Genomic DNA, 18,873 nt, shown 5'->3' on the forward strand with positions numbered 1-18,873 from the left:
CCGTTCCGTTTTCTTTTTATTATTTTTTGTCGAGGTTGTCGTTTGAAACTAGGATAACAGAAATAATGGAGATACATCTATAATTATTTGACAATGTAATAAACGATTACGATAGGCCTACTTCAAATTAAGTAGGTTTTCAATGGTTTTGAATCAAAAATACAGTTTGTGTCGAAGTGCCACCTGAAAATATCAATTTAAAATTATTGTGATATTTGCTGACATCATGTAAATTTCTCAGGATAATTAACCGTGAAATGTTGCCTTCATTAAGTGCCTGAATACAGACGGATGTGATAGCGTATAATATAATAAATATATCATTCCTTCTCAACATTGCCTCATTGTGCTTTTTAATGAAGCCTTCGTCGTTGGAGTGTCTGAATTCTGGTGGAGTTTGCAGCGTTCTTGGATAAAGCCTATCATTCCTAACAGTAAATTACCATCTGTGCCAAAAAAACACTAACAATGAATGTAATCAGCATTAACGCAATCCTGGATGACTCTGGGAAGAGTGATGTCCCTTTAACAGGATCGGGTCATGTCAAAATAAAAACTTATGAGGAAATGACTTTCTTAGAGAGATTGCAATCTAAGTATAAATGCTGCCTTTTTGATTGGCTGGTTTATTGTTTTGGGCCAAAAGGTAAGTGGGTGTGATTTTTATTGTTTTTTTTATTTGTAATATGATTATCGCAGGAGTGATTAATCTTTATGATTATTATTGTTATTATTTTTATCAAGTAAAGGATGCCAGCCATGGTACAATGATGATATATATATACAATGAGAGATATTGAATTTGAAACCTTAAGGATAAATTATGGAAGATTAGATAAGGAGTTGACAGTTCTCGCTATAATAGTTAAAAAATAGAAACGTAAAAAGAATATGCTAAAAATTTCAGTCAAATTGCTTCACTCTGAACCGAGATATTAGGTTTTGAATTTTAGACTAGCCTCGATCATCATTACTAAAGTCGGTACAATAAAAAGTCTTGATTATCCATTTTTATGTTTAATTATTTTGCAAGCTAGAGATGGCATCGAGAGTTGATTATGATCTGGATAAGTTAATTAATGTCTAATTAATAATTTAGAAAACATTTCAGGCCTAAAGAAAGACCTACAATAGACAGATTTAGCTCTTGTATAATATATGTTTAATTATGATTATTGCCTGGATAAGTTAATTAATGTCTAATTAATAATTTAGATAACATTTCAGGCCTAAAGAAAGACCTACAATAGACAGATTTAGCTCTTGCATAATGTATGTTTAATATGATTAATAATGGCTAACAATCTCATCGAGAGTTGATTATGGTCTCGGTACGTTAATTAATGTCTAATTAATAATTTAGATAACATTTCAGGCCTAAAGAAAGACCTGAAATAGGCAGATTTAGCTTCTTGCATAATGTATGTTTAAAGATACATTTTAAGATTTAGATAAAGAGCTGGCTGTTCATGATATAAATAGTTCAAAGATAGATAAAGAGACATGAATATATTACAAATTTCATTCAAATTAAATTATTCTGAGCGATGATATTAGCTTTTAGGTTTTATAAAATGTGTGCACTGATTGTAACTGCCATACTGGTTGTTCGAAGCTTAGCCTCGCTTCACCATTTTTAGATTAAATCATAAAATGGCTGAATCATTCTAATCTACTTAAAATCAGACCAATCCAATGGTATCGATACTCGATTATGGTCTTTCCATTGTTAATAAATGTCTAATTAATAGTTTCTATAACATTTAATAGGCAGATTTAGTAGCTCTTACATAATACCTGTTTATCGGTTGAGTATTAATTTTAACTTATACAAAGAAAATGTCAGCAGAAATAAATTGTAATGTCACTTGTAGTCTGTATAAGTGTGTTGTGTTATTCTGGGTCATGGTGGCTAAATCCTAGTCCTACCTGTTATCGTAGCTTGATGGGTCTTTTTTGAAGCATTTTTCTTAAAACGTGTTACATGACCTGCTACAAAACAAAAAGAAGAAAGTCATTTCCCATGGCTAAGTGGGTAAGGCACTGGCTCGCTTGCCTGGAGGTCAGGTGTTCTATACCTGCATTGGCCGAGAAAGTTCATCCAGATTTCCCAGCGTGGTTCCCCTTGTCAGTGATGCAGGACGGAGGGTCTGACAAGGACAGCCGTCTAGTCGTTCGGATGGGATGAAAAACCGAGGTCTTGTGTACACATTGGCGAGCAAGTAAAAGATCCCTTGACAGTTGGAATTCGATATAAGAGTAGGCCGTAGTGCCGCTGCCCGGCAAAATTTCGCTCATAGCACACCGTATAAACCCCATTTCATTTCATTTCATTTCTCATTCACTTACTAAATACTGTTTAAACAAATTATTACTGACATTAATACACAAATCATTTACAAAATTCTTCAGATGTCATGTTAAGGCCCATTCTCACGGTGCGACTTGTAGTAACTACTTGTAGTATCGACCCGAGATGCAGCGTGAGAACAGGCTAGTCGTACCAACTTTTACAAGCTCCCAACCAGTTGAAAGCGAGTTGAGCGAAATAGAAACATCACTATTTCAGTCAACAAATCGTATGAAATTGACCAATCAGAGACGTCGAGTATTAGTACAAACACGAGTTCTCCCCCTTTGTTGTTGGTAAACATGGACGCGAAGCGCACCCATCAAGAGCCGCTCAGCAAAGCTGAGCAAGTTCACGTAATAGGGAACTGTACGCACCGGCAGTGGGTCTACGCAGTATCCACTGTCTAACCCAGACGGATTTGGGTTTTCTCTTTTTCTTTTTGTTCTTATTTATCAAATGTATGGCAATAATAGCCAGCGTCTCTTCGTCGCTTGATGACACCATTATGCTAAGACAAGACAAGATTATCGCGAGATTCCAAGTCGTATCAACTCATTTATATACGATTTTGTAATCTACATGTAGATACTACATGTAGATACTACAAGTAGTTACTACAAGTCGCACCGTGAGAACGGGCCTTTATATATACATTATACGCTTATAAGATATATTACCTAAATCTGACTGTTGATTCTCACTTGTCCTCTTGTAAGCACGAAAATCTCTAGAGCAATATCCAGTTTTTTCAGCAATCAGTTGTTCGTTTAACGCATCATTTGCAAAATTTTCAGATGTCACGTTATATAATCATACACTTATAAGATGAAATAAAGGGGGGAAATAAAGGTACATCATAATGTTTAATATACACATAATATTTACTGAGAGGGAATAACGATATATAATGATAATATATATTATATACGCAATATTTACTAGGGAAATAAAGATATACTATAATACATAAGCAACTATTTACTTTGTGGTGGGGGTGGGAGAAATAATGATACACTGTAATGTTTAATATATACATAATATTTACTAGAGGTGGGGGTGGGGTTGGTGGGAATAAAGATAACACTATGATGATATATATTTGCATTATTTACCCAGGGAGAATAAAGATACACTATAATACACTATAATATATAACTAATTATTTACTTTGTGGTGTGGAGGGGGGGGGGGGAGAAATAATGATACACTGTAATGTTTATATACATAGTATTTACTTGGGTTCTGGGGCGGGGGGTGGGGGGAGGAGGAAGATACACTATGATATATACATAATATTTGCTAGGACAGCTATCTAGTCATTTGGATGAGACGAAAAAACGAGGTCCTGTGTATACATTGGCGTGCACGTAAAAGATCCCTTGGCAGTTGGAATTCAATATAAGAGTAGGCCATAGTGCGCTGCCCAAGTAAAATTTCCCTCATTGCACATTGTATGGCATATACCCGTCTTCATTAGGTCAGTCAGAGCATAACAGTAGGACATTAAACCTAATTTCATTCCATTTCATTTCTGCGCACGCTGTATCATAAAGTCTGTCATTGAGTCAACTGGCGTGGTTTCGTATCCCCGATTGTACGTGACAAGGAGTAGGGTCGCCTGTCCAACCTCGTGGGTTTTCTCCGGGTCCTCCGGTTTCCTCCCACTGCTAAAGACCCCTACGCGCAAGCGAATTATTGAAATAAAATTAAAACCATATGTTAGTCCCGAAATGACCTAGTTTGTGTCGAGTGGACGTTAAACCCCATTTCTCTCTCTCTCTCATTTCATATCAAGTCTTTATATAAAATTGAACTGAATTAACAACCTACATTATCATGGCAACTACTAAACCAAATACAAATCACATTTTATCTTTTTACACGACGCAGAATAAAGGCATTTATTAATATTTAAATAAAATCAGCAAAACATGATTTCGGGTCCTTTTAAAAGAAATGAAGCAAACAGCTGTGATAATAAATGCATCTATTTAGAATATTCTCTGCGCATTTAATAACATTTTAAGAAGCTGTTCAATAAAATGATTCAAAGACATCGAGCATGTATGAATAAATTTACAATTTAAATGAAGTGTCAATCGATCTTAATTCAATTTGTTTATAGATCAGTTTGGGGGGTTGGATGGCTGAATGGTTAATGTGTTGGATCAGGCGATCTGCCATTGAGTCAAGTGGCGTGGTTTTCATTACCCACTTGTACATGACAAGGTGTAGGATCGCTTGTCCAACTCCATGTGTTTTCTCAGGGTCCTCCAGTTTCCTCCCACTGCTAAAGACCACTATGCACAAGTGAATTGTTAAAATAAGATTGAACCATGCATCCATGTAAAAGATCCCTTGGCAGTTGGAATTTGATATAAGAGTAGGCCATATTGCCGCTGTCCTGGCAAAATTTTCCTCATAGCACACTGTATGGTGTATGCCTTTGTTTTTCTGGAACAAAGATATTTCTCATAAACAGTGATTGAAAGTTGAGTAAATACTTAACTGAAGTCTGAGAATGCTTTGTGAACTCACTTGCCAGGGGAAGCGGAGGAACCACAAACCACAAGGCTGTCTAGTCATTTGGATGGGACAATAAAAACTGAGGTCTGTCAGACAGAATTCATTGATGACAATTGGTCAGGGGAAGTTCTAAGCTGGACTCTAAAGCAAATCGCTGTCTGGTCAGAATTCAATGAAGGCATGGTAGAATTGATGCTATCTAGGCCAGTTTCTCCTCCCTAGCATAACACATGATCATACACCAAATTGTTTTGTTGATCAAATGTTGATGTTTTTCCATTCCATGAATATCTATTGGTAATAGTACGGTTTTCCCTGCTTCAAGAGGAGCCAAGGTGGCTAAGTGGGTAAGACGCTGGCTAGCTGGCTAACCTGGAGATCGGGTGTTCAATCCCTGCATTGGCGGAGAAAGTTCATCAGGATTTCCCGACGTGGTTTCCCCTTGTCAGTTGTGCAGGATGGGGGAGCCTGACAAGGACGACTGTCTAGTAATTTGGATGGTACGAAAAACCGAGGTCCAGTGTATACATTGGCATTCACGTAAAAGATCCCTTGGCAGTTGGAATTCAATATAAGAGTAGGCAGTAGTGTTGCTGCATGGGCAAAGTGATAATAAAAACCCCATTTCATTTCCTTGCTTCAAGATGATTATAGTATGTGTTTATTACTAGTAGTACGGTATTCACCAGATGATCAAGTATGTTTATTACTAGTAATATGGTATTCACCAGTGTTTATTAGTCCAGTATCAAGTGTTTCTATATTCAGACGTTGATAAAATGATTGGAGTAAAATCTTATAAACAATACTCCAATAATAACCCTTCAATCACATCAATTACTCTCGGTATATTTACGTTATTCTTCTCTCGTCAGTGTCCGTTTCGTTTCCACCTGGAATTCAAATGAAGCCATGATTTATGCTAACTTTGAGTTGTATATTCTGAATCTGTTTGATCCACATTGGGTTGTTTCTGGTTTCAGACATTTATTTAATATCGCATCCTACTTTTCTGCTAATAAAGATGGATTCCCTGCTTGTACATGACAAGGAGTAGGGTCGCCTGTCCAACCTTGTGGGTTTTCTCTGGGTCCTCTGGTTTCCTCCCACTGCTAAAGAACCCTACGCAGTAGGGTCGCCTGTCCAACCTCGTGGGTTTTCTCCAGGTCCTCCCACTGCTAAAGACCCCTAAGTGCAAGCGAATTATTGAAATAAAATTGAACCATATGTTAGTCCCAAAAAGACCTAGTTTTTGTCGAGTGGACATTAAATCCCATTTCTCTTTCTCTCCTTTACGTACATACCAATGTGTACACAGGAACTGATTTTTTTCATTTTTTCAAAAGACTGGGGGAACCTGTCTGGAATCTCGGCCAACATCTGGATCAAATGTTTGACCTCTAAGCAAGCCCAAAATATTTAATTTATAATTTAAAATGAAATGGGGTTTAACGTCCTACTGTTCTGCTTCGAGTGGGCTATTGAAGACGGGCATACGCCATACAGTGTGCTATGATGTAAATTTTGCCCTGATAGCGGTGCTACGACCTATTCTTATTTTGAATTCCAACTGCTAAAGGATTTTTTTTACGTGCATGCCAACAAGTTATTCCAGGTTACACTGATAGTATGTAATGCGCATGCTCTCGCGATAAAAATATAGGGTCAACATCAGAAGCCCATCTTTTCCTGGTAAGATCACAACATCAATGTTGATTTAAATTGACAAATAATTTGTGTTTTCAATGTCGAAGATTTTGAATGATAATGAGTTAGACAATTAGCTACTTTAAATTAGTACATATTTATGCGATTAATGTATGATTACAATTCTTAACAGATGAGAAGGTGATAATGGCTCTATTAAAAACACCTGGTTTTAATCTTTATTATAATATTATCTCATACTACTAACTACATCAGACATCTCTTAAACAGTGTGGCAACAGACAGAGAGAGAGAGAGAGAGAGAGAAAGAGAGAGAGGGGGGAGAGAGAGAGAGAGAGGGAGAGAGAGAGAGAGGGAGAGAGAGAGAGAGTTTAATGTTCACTCCACACAAAGTAGGTCATTTCGGGACTAACATATGGTTTGATTTTATTTCAAAAATTCGCTTGCATGTAGGGGCTTTAGCAGTGGGACGAAACCAGAGGATCCGGAGAAAACGCACTAGGTTGGACAGGCGACCCTACTCTTTGTCACGTACAACCGGGGAATCGAAACCACGCCAGTTGACTCAATGACAGACATTATGATACAGTGCGCACACGCTAACCATTCAGACGGTAACAAGACGATGTAGTCAGCTTTTGATCATACTATTTGTGGATTATGTCTTAGAGATTTAGAAATTGTATCAGGCTATACTACGGTAGTTAAAGATATTCATGAATTATGCCCATATGTTATCTTTCTATAATATTACTTATATTGTAAGCATGGGGGTTGGATGGCTGAATGGTTAGCCATGTATCATAAGGTCTGTCATTGAGTCAACTGCCGTGGTTTTGATTCCCCGGTTGTACATGTCAAGGAGTAGGGTCGTCTGTCCAACCGTGTGGGTTTTCTCTCCGGGCCTTCCAGTTTTCTCCCACTTCTAAAGACCCCTACAAGTAAGCAAATTATTGAAAATAAAATTGAACCATATGTTAGTCTCGAAATGACCTAGTTTGTGTCGAGTAGATGTTAAATCCTGTTTTTCTCCCATTTTTTTTCTCCCAATTTCCAGAGAATTATTCCAGCATGCTGATAGTCATATTTTAATATGCCATTGTCTTTTGGAGAATTGGTCTTTCTGCTTATATACAATGTTTTTGTAACTGTTTCTGGACAAACAAATATCCCATTTTTTAGGGGGGGGGGGGAAAATTGGTATTACTGCTTATATACAACGTTTTTGTAACCAAACAATTGTTTGTGTAATGGTGCTGATAAACAGTGAATACATCATTCAACGGGGGGGGTTGGATGGCCAAATGGTTAGCACGCACGCTGTATCATTCGGTCTGTCATTGAGTCAACTGGCGGGGTTTCGATTCCCTGGTTGTACGTGACAAGGAGTAGGGTCACCTGTCCAACCTCGTGGGTTTACTCTGGGTCCTCCGGTTTCCTCTCACTGCTAAAGAACCCTACGCACAAGCGAATTATGTAAATAAAATTAAACTATATGTTAGTCCCGAAATGACCTAGTTTGTGTCGCGTGGACGTTAAACCCCATTTCTCTCTCTCTCACATCATTCAACAATTTGAGTAATGTTGATACAATATTAGATAACCTTGGGAATGGTAATCAGGTGATATTTGCTTTGTCTGGAGAGGAATTCTATGGGTTACCTGAGTAAATAAAATACTAAACTATATGAAAACACCTGTCTGAACCAGGTAGATCTGATTACCTTTGTTTAGTACAGGTAGATTTGATTACGAAATGAAATGAAATGGGGGTTTAACGTTCTACTGTTCTGCTGTGATTGGATCTTATTACACCTTTCGGGATCTTTCTCTGTCAACAATCAGATCAAACTTGGTCCAGGTTGGGTTTTTTTTAAAGATACAATTAGAAAAATATAATTTCCCAAGCAGAACGTTTTTAAATATTATAATTCTTTTGGTTGAAAGATGGAATGCTATATATGCTAATTTTCTGCATTTTAACAATGATTAATTGTCTGACTTCGATATATAGATATATATATATATATATATATATAAATATAAATAACTTTATAGTAGAAGAAATGTCACATTGTCCAGAGAATAATGTATGTTTCTGAAGACTAAAGGGGACATAACTCTTTATATCTTGCCTAGTTGACCCCATGTGGTATAAAGACTATTTGCTTGTCATTGCCTTTAATGTTAAATCCATAACATTTATACTGTTTGAATGACATTTAGTAATTGAACACATTAAAATAAACACAACAGTTCTATGGATCAACAATTACTGTGTTTTTAATCGGAGCTACGTTTCTACAATGATTCTCTTGTCATTTTCAAACACAATACTTATAAAGACACAGGAGTATCGAGATATATACTATGTACAATAAAAACATTAGTGAAACTTTACTCATTAGTTAAATGGGTTCACTAATTATCAATTAACTATTAGATATTGTAAATGATGCATATAGTTTCATTAAGATGTCCAAAGGGTCACTGTTCTCATATTAGGTGGTCTCACTAATTTTTTTATTGTATAGTATATATTTTGTTCCTCTTGTATCAGGATTGTGCTTGAAAACGACAAGAGACTCATTGTAGAAATGTATCTCTGATTAAATTTATTGATTGTTGATCCATTGTGTTTATTCTGTAACACTTCTTGGACTTTATTTTCTTATTCCCTGATCTTAATCATGAGAGAGATAGAGAGAGAGAGAGAGACAGACAGACAGAGAGAGAGAGAGAGAGGAGAGAGAGAGCCAGAGACAGACAGAGAGAGAGAGAGGAGAGAGAGGAGAGAGAGAGAGAGATGGGGTTTAATGACCACTCAACATAAACTAGGTCATTTTGGGACTAACACATGGTTCAATATTATTTCAATAATTCGCTTGCACTTAGGGGTCTTTAGCAGTGGGAGGACCTGGAGAAAACCCACGAGGTTGGACAGGCGACCCTACTGCAGAAAAGTAGTATGTTAAACCCTATTTATTTTCATTTTGTATCGAGATGTAACATTGAATTCATTCCAATCAATGTCGTAAAAACAAAACTAAATTTTAGAAAATAAATAGCACACCAGAAGTCCTTAAAATATACGTTAAGTTTTGAGAAAAACAGAGTTTAGAAGAGGGTGGAGGTTAGTTGAATCTTCTAAAACGTGCACTTTATAGAATCGAGGAGTAGGGTTGTCCGCTCAACCCTGTCTGTTTTTGTATGGATATTCCAGTTTCAGTCCACTGCTGACAGACCCCTGCACTCAAGTGAAATATTGAACTTAAATTTAACCATATGTTAATCGTGAAATGACTTAGTTTGTATTTATTAGTCGTGAATTGACCTAGTTTGTATCGAGTGGACATTAAGCCAGAAACCAAGTATAGCAAGAATGGCCACAACCAGATATATTATTATCATTAAAAATCTGGGGCCTGTTTCACCAAATTTTAACTAAGATAAAATCCAAATTTTAGTAATTTGATTGGATAATATTAGATTGATTTTAGTGATTAGCCAATCAAAATTGAAGTATTTACTAAAATTTGGATTTTATCTTTAGTTAAAGTTTCGTGAAACAGGACCCAGGAGGGAGATAACTCTGTACATCTTGTAATTTCTGTAAAGAGATATTTCTCAAAATTTGTTGTTATTTATTGTATAAGCGACATTTAATAACTGGATGAGAATAACACATGACACAATAATAATATGGAAGACATGTTACTTAAAAGATTTATTTCTGGCGACATTTCAACAAAGGTTTTCTGGTCTCTGTCAATATTCCTGATTCCTATACCAGTCACTAGGTGTTATTGGAAACTTGCTGTTCAATATTCTTTATTCATATACCAGTCACCAGTTGTTATTGGTTAGTTAGATTATTAAAAACTTGGGCATGTGCTGTATAGGCTGACTGTATATCAACCTGTTTCAAAAGACAAGGGGGGTGGGATGGCTGAATGGTTAGCATGTGCACGCTGTATCATAAATTCTGTCATTGAATCAACTGGCGTGATTCCCTGGTTGTACGTGAAAAGGAGTAGGGTCCCCTGTCCAACCTCGTGAGTTTTCCCCCGGGTCCTCCAGTTTCCTCGAACTGCTAAAGACCCAAACATGCAAGCAAATCATTGAAATAAAATTGAACCATATATGTTAGTCCTGAAATAACCTGGTTTGTGTCAAGTGGATGGATGTTAAACTCTCTCTCTCTCTCTCTTGCTCTTCCTTTTTTAAACAGTTCACTGGATATCTGAATTTGGATTTGGGTATACTTATGTGTAACTCCTCTCCGTTAGGGTTCAGCCGTAAGCATCCCCTGCTTAGTACATAAATTCCATGTAGATAAAAAGATCACTATATCCAAGCATGCTTTATGGGTTACTGTGTCTGTGTATTTATATTGTCTTGCTTTGCCTTTTCCATTTATATTTTTATGTGGGTACTATTTGAGACCTGCCCTAGTCTTTTGACGACTGCCCTAATCTATAAGAGACTGCCCTAGTCTGACTGCTCGAGTCTTTTAGAGACTGCCCTAGTCTTTTAGAGACTGCCCTAGTCTGACTGCCCTAGTCTATTAGAGACCGCCCTAATCTGACTGCCCTAGTCTATTAGAGACCACCCTAGTCTGACTGCCCTAGTCTATTAGAGACTGCCCTAGTCTATTAGAGACTGCCCTAGTCTGACTGCCCTAGTCTATTAGAGACTGCCCTAATCTGACTGCCCTAGTCTATTAGAGACCGCCCTAGTCTGACTGCCCTAGTCTATTAGAGACTGCCCTAGTCTGACTGCCCTAGTCTTTTAGAGACTGCCCTAGTCTGACTGCCCTAGTCTTTTAGAGACTGCCCTAGTCTGACTGCCCTAGTCTATTAGAGACTGCCCTAGTCTGACTGCCCTAGTCTTTTAGAGACTGCCCTAGTCTGACTGCCTTAGTCTGATTGCCCTAGTCTATTAGAGACTGCCCTAGTCTGACTGCCCTAGCCTGTGACACTTTGATTAATTGATTAAAATTTATGTCAATGTTTAATAAGCCAGGCTAATGAAGACAGGAAAACACCCAATTTTTTAAATGAAGTCTGAGTATAAAGAATGATGGCCGTTTTTGTAAGGATGATGAAGAATTAATGATTGAACTACTTGTATTTCAGATATAATGATCGCCTATGGATCTGATTATATGACACATAGTGTACAATTTAGCTCTGTTTTAGTAATACTAATAATATTAATACTAATAATATTAAAGTAACAAATCTACAGTAATAATAACATATTTCACTCTACGGTAACATTAACAGATTTCTCTCTACAGTGACAATAACATATTTCTCTCTAAATTAATAATAACAGATTCCTTTACAGAGTAATAATAACAGATTTCTATTCCCAGTAACAACAGATTTATCTCTACATTAATAATAACAGATTTCTACACATTAGCAATAACAGATTTATCTCTACATTAATAATAACATATTTCTCTCTATATTAATAATAACAGATTTCTCTTTAGAGTAATAATAACAGTTTTCTATGTACAGTAACAATAACAAGTTGATCTACACAATAATAATAATAACAGATTTCTCCCTGAAGAAACAATATCAGATTTGTCTCTCCCCCCTCCCCCCAAAAAAACCAATAACAGATTTCTCTCAAAATAGATAATTTCACTCTAATAATAATAATAATGATAACAGATAGATTTCTCTCTATAGCAATAATAACAGATTTCTATGCATTTACAAAAATAATAACCAATTTATCTGTATGAATACGAGAGAAATGTCATGAATAAGCCGGAGGGTAGACATCTTTGTATTTGATCAGACAGTAATAAACTTATCAGACACTTTCATCAAGTCTTTAATTAAAGAATTGGCTTATTTGTTCATATTGATGAATATCCTGTGGTTAGCTTTTAACCATCTTCCTATTATCAAGGTATTATGAGAGGAAATGAAATGGGTTTTAACCGTTAAGCACCTGGTACATGTATATATTGACTATTGTTCACTGGAAAAAGTATCTCCAGGTGGCTTGTGCTGTGTCCCTTCACAGAACACTTGTGTCCCGTCATGTGTCTCTAGAGCACTTGTGTCATTGTGTCCCAGTATGTATCTCCAGACCACTTGTGTCATTGTGTCACACGATGTATTTCCAGAATGTTTTTTTACTGTGCCCCATCAAGTATCTCCAAAACTGTGTCTCACCATGTATCACAAGAACAATTGTGTCTCTGTGCCCCATAATGTATCTCTAGAACACTTGTGTTACTGGTGTCACATTATGTATCTCTAGAACACTTGTTTTACTGGTGTCCCATAATGTATCTCTAGAACACTTGTTTTAATGGTGTCCCACCATGTATCCCTAGAACACTTGTGTTACTGGTGTCCCATCATGTATCTATAGAACACTTGTATTACTGGTGTCCCATCATGTATCTATAGAACACTTGTGTTACTGGTGTCCCATCATGTATCTCAACATTTGTGTTGATATGTCCCATCATGTATGTCCAGAACACTTGTGTTGATGTATCCCATCATGTATCTATGTGTTGCCATGTCCCATCGTCTATCTCTATTTATGGTTGTCTGCTTTAGCAATAAAAAAATGTATGTCTTCTGATTGTCCCATGAAAGAATCTGTCTTATTAGCCCAGTTGGAGCAGAACAGTAGGACATTAAAACCTATTTCATTTCATTTCCCATGAAAGAAATATTGTTTAGAAGACATTCGTAAAGTCATCAGTTTGTTATATTTATTATTTCACCTCCGGTTTGACGTAAATAAAACACATGTGACCAAACAGGTGCTTGCGAATAAATATTTTAATTTCGTTAAAATTGCATCATAATCTTTATTGATTGTAATTTAATGCTTTTCTATTTCGTTCACTGAATAAAAGATAAAATTGATTTATCTTTTAACTAATAAACATAAATGTCACTAAAAATATTGCTGTGTATTCAAATTTGTAAAATTAAATTTTTAAAGGCAAAAACATTTCACGACTGCTTATTGGCATATTTGATAAACATAAAATTGTGCATGTGTAACATCTGGGAACGTTTAAATTTATCTCAACTGTGTTTTATGAATAGTTGTTACATCAAGGATTCAAAGATTGTTGTTGCATCAAGGATTCAAGGATCAAGGATTCAAGGATCAAGGATTCAAGGATTGTTGTTGCATCAAGGATTCAAAGGACTGTTGTTCCATCAAAGATTCAAACGATGACATTTTATGTTTATGTACATGTAACATTTTGTTGGTCATGATTTTTTTTTTCCAAATGATAGATATTAATTTGTGAGAGGATTTGTTTTATGGTAAAATTATACACTGTGGAATATTTGACTCATGTTTTTCACTATTGGTTAGTTTGTTATCGTGTATTTTTACTGTGTTCGACAAGTCAGGGTAAACGGGCTGAATTAAGAAAAAGCAGATGGGTACAATGTTGCTCGGAACATTTAGAAAAATGAATTTGATTTGATGCATTCTTGGCTGGTAACTCAAGGATCTCTTTGTCTTCCAGCCAAAAATGTGGGGGCCCTAGATCTGTCACTGACAGGAAAATTGCAGTAAGGGCTTTAAATCATCAATGCAATCGTCATGGCTGTAATCCCATGTTTATACAACTGTTGGGCAATCTTTTAATGTGATATCAGTGGTATCTAAATGACCAATCCCCACAGTTCCGTGCAACTCACACCAAAAACTCGTCGTAACAGACCATTTTATTGGCTAATCCCTCACGTCATACAGAACTCAGATTATATAACAACTCTTCCAGATCCAAGTGCAGTAAAGACAAGTAAAACAAAAGTTTGAACTATAAAAAAACGAAACGAAATTGGATCTGTGTTCTTTTCGTTGAATAAGCAGATTGTTTTCCCTCTAGTATATTGGGTGGAGCTTAACCGTGCAATAACTAGACATGTTCAATGTTATTGTACACTTTTGCTGGTTTACACTAGTTTTAGTAGAAATCAGATAGAGATGTGGGGTGGGTTTTCTGTGCAATAACAACAAGCATGCTGAAAAGGTGTCAATGTTTCAAGTCATTTATAGCAGGCTTCATTCATTAACAGGTTCAACACCTCGGCCGACGGCCTCTGGTTAAACCTACTAATTCATGCTATAAATATAACTTGTTTTATTACAAATTTGGTGCCTGCCTCTAATGACTTGTATAAAGACATCTCTATAAAACAATTATATACATCTAATAAGAAATGTGGATGAACAAGTCTTTCTAATAATGATAACTGTTTAATATTTTATTGTTTTAATGTTATTTCTTTTTGTTTTTTTAGGTAAGTAGATGTTTTGAGTGTCATTCACCTGTTTATTTTACAAGAATCGTAAGTAAAATATATGTATTGTGAAATTCAGTCTTTATTAGGCATATCAGTTAGCATGGCATAGGGCCGTCTTCATTAGATGCACAAAAGTAGGATGTTAAACCCCATTTTATTTCATATCAGGCCTTCCCACATGTGGTACCACTATTAGCTATAGCCCTCCACCATCCTACATGGTACTACTATCAGCTAGCCTGTCCCAATCCCACATGGTACAACATGTTCATTGTCTGGTTTATTTTTATACACAACATGTACTAGGGGTAGGTAAGTCTTATCCATGATTCCAGATACATGTACATGAATGTTCTTTTTGGAAGTGATGTTCCCAGCCTAATCTTCCCAACCAGCCTGATCGTCCCAACCAGTCTGATCTTTCCCAACCAACCAGATCTTCCCAGCCAGTCTGATCTTTTCCAACAAACCAGCTGATCTTCCCCACCAGTCTATTGTTCTCCTCAAATGACTTGATATCCCCAGACTGTCTGGAATAGTGCAAAACAAATTTATTGGATTTATTCTGCATTTGCTCAAGAATGTGAAATAAATGATGATTCCCCATGATATGATTACATATACATGATGATTCCCCATGATTACAAATAAATGATGGTTCCCATGGTTGCACATACATGATGATTCCCCATGGTTACAAATAAATGATGATTCCCATGGTTACATATATTCCCCAGTTGTACGTGACAAGGAGTAGGGTCGCCTGTCCAACCTCGTGGGTTTTCTCCGGGTCCTCCGGTTTCCTCCCACTGCTAAAGACCCCTACGCGCAAGCGAATTATTGAAATAAAATTAAAACCATATGTTAGTCCCGAAATGACCTAGTTTGTGTCGAGTGGATGTTAAACCCCATTTCTCTCTCTCTCGGTTACATATACATGATGATTCCCTGTGATTACATATACATGATGATTTTCCCATGATTACATTTACATGATGATTCCTCATGATTACATATACATGATGATTCCCCATGATTACAAATAAATGATGGTTCCCATGGTTACATATACATGATGATTCCCCATGGTTACATATACATTATGATTTCCCCATGATTACATTTACATGATGATTCCTCATGATTACATATACATGATGATTCCCCATGATTACAAATAAATGATGGTTCCCATGGTTACATATATGTGGTGATTCCCCATGCAACATAAATGATGATTCCCCTTGATTACATATACATGATGATTACCTATGATTATATATACATGATGATTCCCCATGTAACATATGCATAATGATTACATATACATGATGATTCCCCATGATTTCATATACATGATGATTCCCGATGTAAGATATACATGATGGTTCCCCATGTAACATATGCATAATGATTCCACATGATTAAATATACATGAAGTTTCTCCATGATTACTTATACATGATGATTCCGCATGATTACATATACATGATCATTGACCATGATTACAAATAAATGATGGTGCCCCATTGTTACATGTACATGATGATTCCCCAAGATTACATATACATGATGATTCCCCATGTGCATGATACTTCCACATGGGAAGCTGCGATGGCCCCCGTGGGTAAGGCACTGACTCACTAACGAGGATTATAAACTATAGACAAAGCTAAATTTTAATCAAAGTTAATTACCTTTTCAGGTGACCCAGTGTATGGGCCTACCTATATTTGTAGATAATTAAATTTCAGGTGACCCATTGTACAGGCCTATATCTGGAGTTAGTTAAAGGTTAAATTAGTTTACAGGTCTATACCTTTGTAGTCCATATAAAATCTATTAATATTTTCTCATTAACTCCATTTATTGGACATTTTCGATCAAATTATGGAAGTCATTTATTGAATTAATGATGTGAGGAACGTTATAATGATATTAGGTCATTTGGAAATAATGTGCTATTCCCCTTTGTGTCATATTGTTTAATTAGATATCTATGTTTGTTAACGATTACATCAGTGCAGGTAGATGTGTATCAAGGCTCAGTAAAGAGAGAGAGAAATAGGGTTTAACATCCACTCGACACAACTAGGTCATTTTGGGACTAACATATGGTTTAATTTTATTTCAATAATTCGCTTGCACATAGGGGTCTTTAGCAGTGGGAGGAAACCGGAGGACCCGGAGAAAACCCATGAGGTTGGACAGACGACCCTACTCCTTGTCACGTACAACCAGGGATTCGAAACCACGCCAGTCGACTCAATGACAGACTTTATGATACAGCGCGCGCACGCTAACCATTCAGCCATCCAACCCCCCGGGTCGGTAAAGGGAGAAATACAGATAGAAATTGTAGAGTCTGATGAATATGTATGTAATCCATATAAGGTTACTTATTAATCCTGTGATCACTATTTCAATTGTTGTACCCCTGTATTGTTAATTAGAGTTGCGTGTATGAGATTAATAAAACGTGGTGGATTAAGATTCGTATGTGTGTGTTTTAATCAGAGTTAAATCCAGTGCAATCCTTGAGATATATGGTCGGGGAGATATAACAGAAATGTCCACTCAACACAAACTAGGTCATTTCAGGACTAACACATGGTTTAATTTTATTTCAAGGAACAGTCTCTAGTTCACAAAGCATTGAAAGTCTGAGAATGCTTTGGGAACTCGGGACCAGGGTTGTCATGGGTGATGTCGACTCGGGGGAGGTGCTTCTGCCTGGGCAAAATGTTACCTTGGTACCGAAAAGTAGGATGTCAAACCCCATTTCATTTTCAATTTCATCTTATTTTTGCATCCGACTTTTTTCATGTTTGATGTTTCAGTTGATATGACATCAGACCAGTTGTGTAATTCACAGTTTCCGTGTCAGACATCAATTGACAGAATTATTCTTTTTTATCGGATCCCAAGACAGCAAGTTTTTGTTGATAAAAATCAGATAAAACAGCAAAAACTAGGGAAATATGTGTATCATTTCGTCACATCAATGGCTGATTTAATGGCAAGCAGGGAGGTGTCCTCTTCTTCCTGCGTTTTCAATACTTGAATGTAATTAATTTTATATAATATCATATACAGTCAATTATCGAGATTCCAAGAATGGCGGACTGAAATCCTCTCCTATATATTTTTATTGCTCTTTCTGTTATAGAATTATCTCCATTGCGTGATACAAATTCACTCACAAAAAAAATGTCCTATATTTCTGTTCTGATAATACAACGGGGCTATTTCCAGATATTTTATCTCTTGCATCAAATATTCAATGTTTTTTTTTTATTGGAATAATTACATATTTTTCTTGCAAAAAAAAAAAAAAAAAATTGATCATCGAATATTGTCAACACAAGCAACCACCACCTGTAGTTTTTATATGTACACACGAAAATATTGCTCTCCTCCCTGTCCATCCATCCGTCAGTGCGTCCATCCATTCACATTTCCTCTACACATCACAATTTTTGACAAAACATGAAATATAGGTTTATATCCCCAAGATCTCGATTCCTTTCGATATGGGCATTTATTTTATGATCAGTAGTTAAATACCGCGTTTTATCAGTGAAATAAAAGTGTTATTCCACTGGCTAGAAGCGGACAAAGTAGTCCATGTTGTTTTTACCTAAAATGATTTGTAAAATCATAAAAAAAATAGAACATTTGTCGTTTTAGAGTGAATAACATATTTTATTTCATCTCTAAGCAAGAAAACGTTTATATTTTCACTCATGCTACGCATTTGTGAAAATATAAGTTTTCTTGCTTCTCGATGAAATAAAATATGTTATTCACTCTAAAACGACAAATATCCTCTATGTATTATACCTTAACTTCATTGATTAGGGCCCCAGCTTGTGGATCTGATTTTGATGAAACTAAAAATATATGATTGTTTATATCCCCAAATCTTGATTCCTTTTGACATTGATCCATGTTAGTTCGTAACATCTTGAATTATGGTCCCTTATTGTCCGAAAATCACTTTTT

The 18,873-nt window shown here is 36.2% G+C and overlaps 1 protein-coding gene across 4 annotated transcripts in view; it reads left to right on the plus strand.

Moving 5' to 3' along the window:
- Positions 1-18,873, plus strand: part of LOC126814286 (Kv channel-interacting protein 4) — a 351,980-nt gene that overhangs the window by 133,139 nt on the left and 199,968 nt on the right. Inside the window, exon 1 of one of the 4 annotated variants that reach the window (XM_050539367.2) lies at positions 314-646. The exons of the other annotated variants lie outside the window; for them this stretch is intronic. Coding sequence (XP_050395324.1) covers positions 469-646 — 178 coding nt within the window. The 5' untranslated portion in view covers positions 314-468. Of the gene's footprint in view, positions 1-313; positions 647-18,873 lie in introns of those variants that run through there. 4 annotated transcript variants of the gene reach the window in all.

Source organism: Patella vulgata, chromosome 3, assembly GCF_932274485.2.
Source record: "Patella vulgata chromosome 3, xgPatVulg1.2, whole genome shotgun sequence".
NCBI classification, from domain to species: Eukaryota; Metazoa; Mollusca; class Gastropoda; family Patellidae; genus Patella; species Patella vulgata.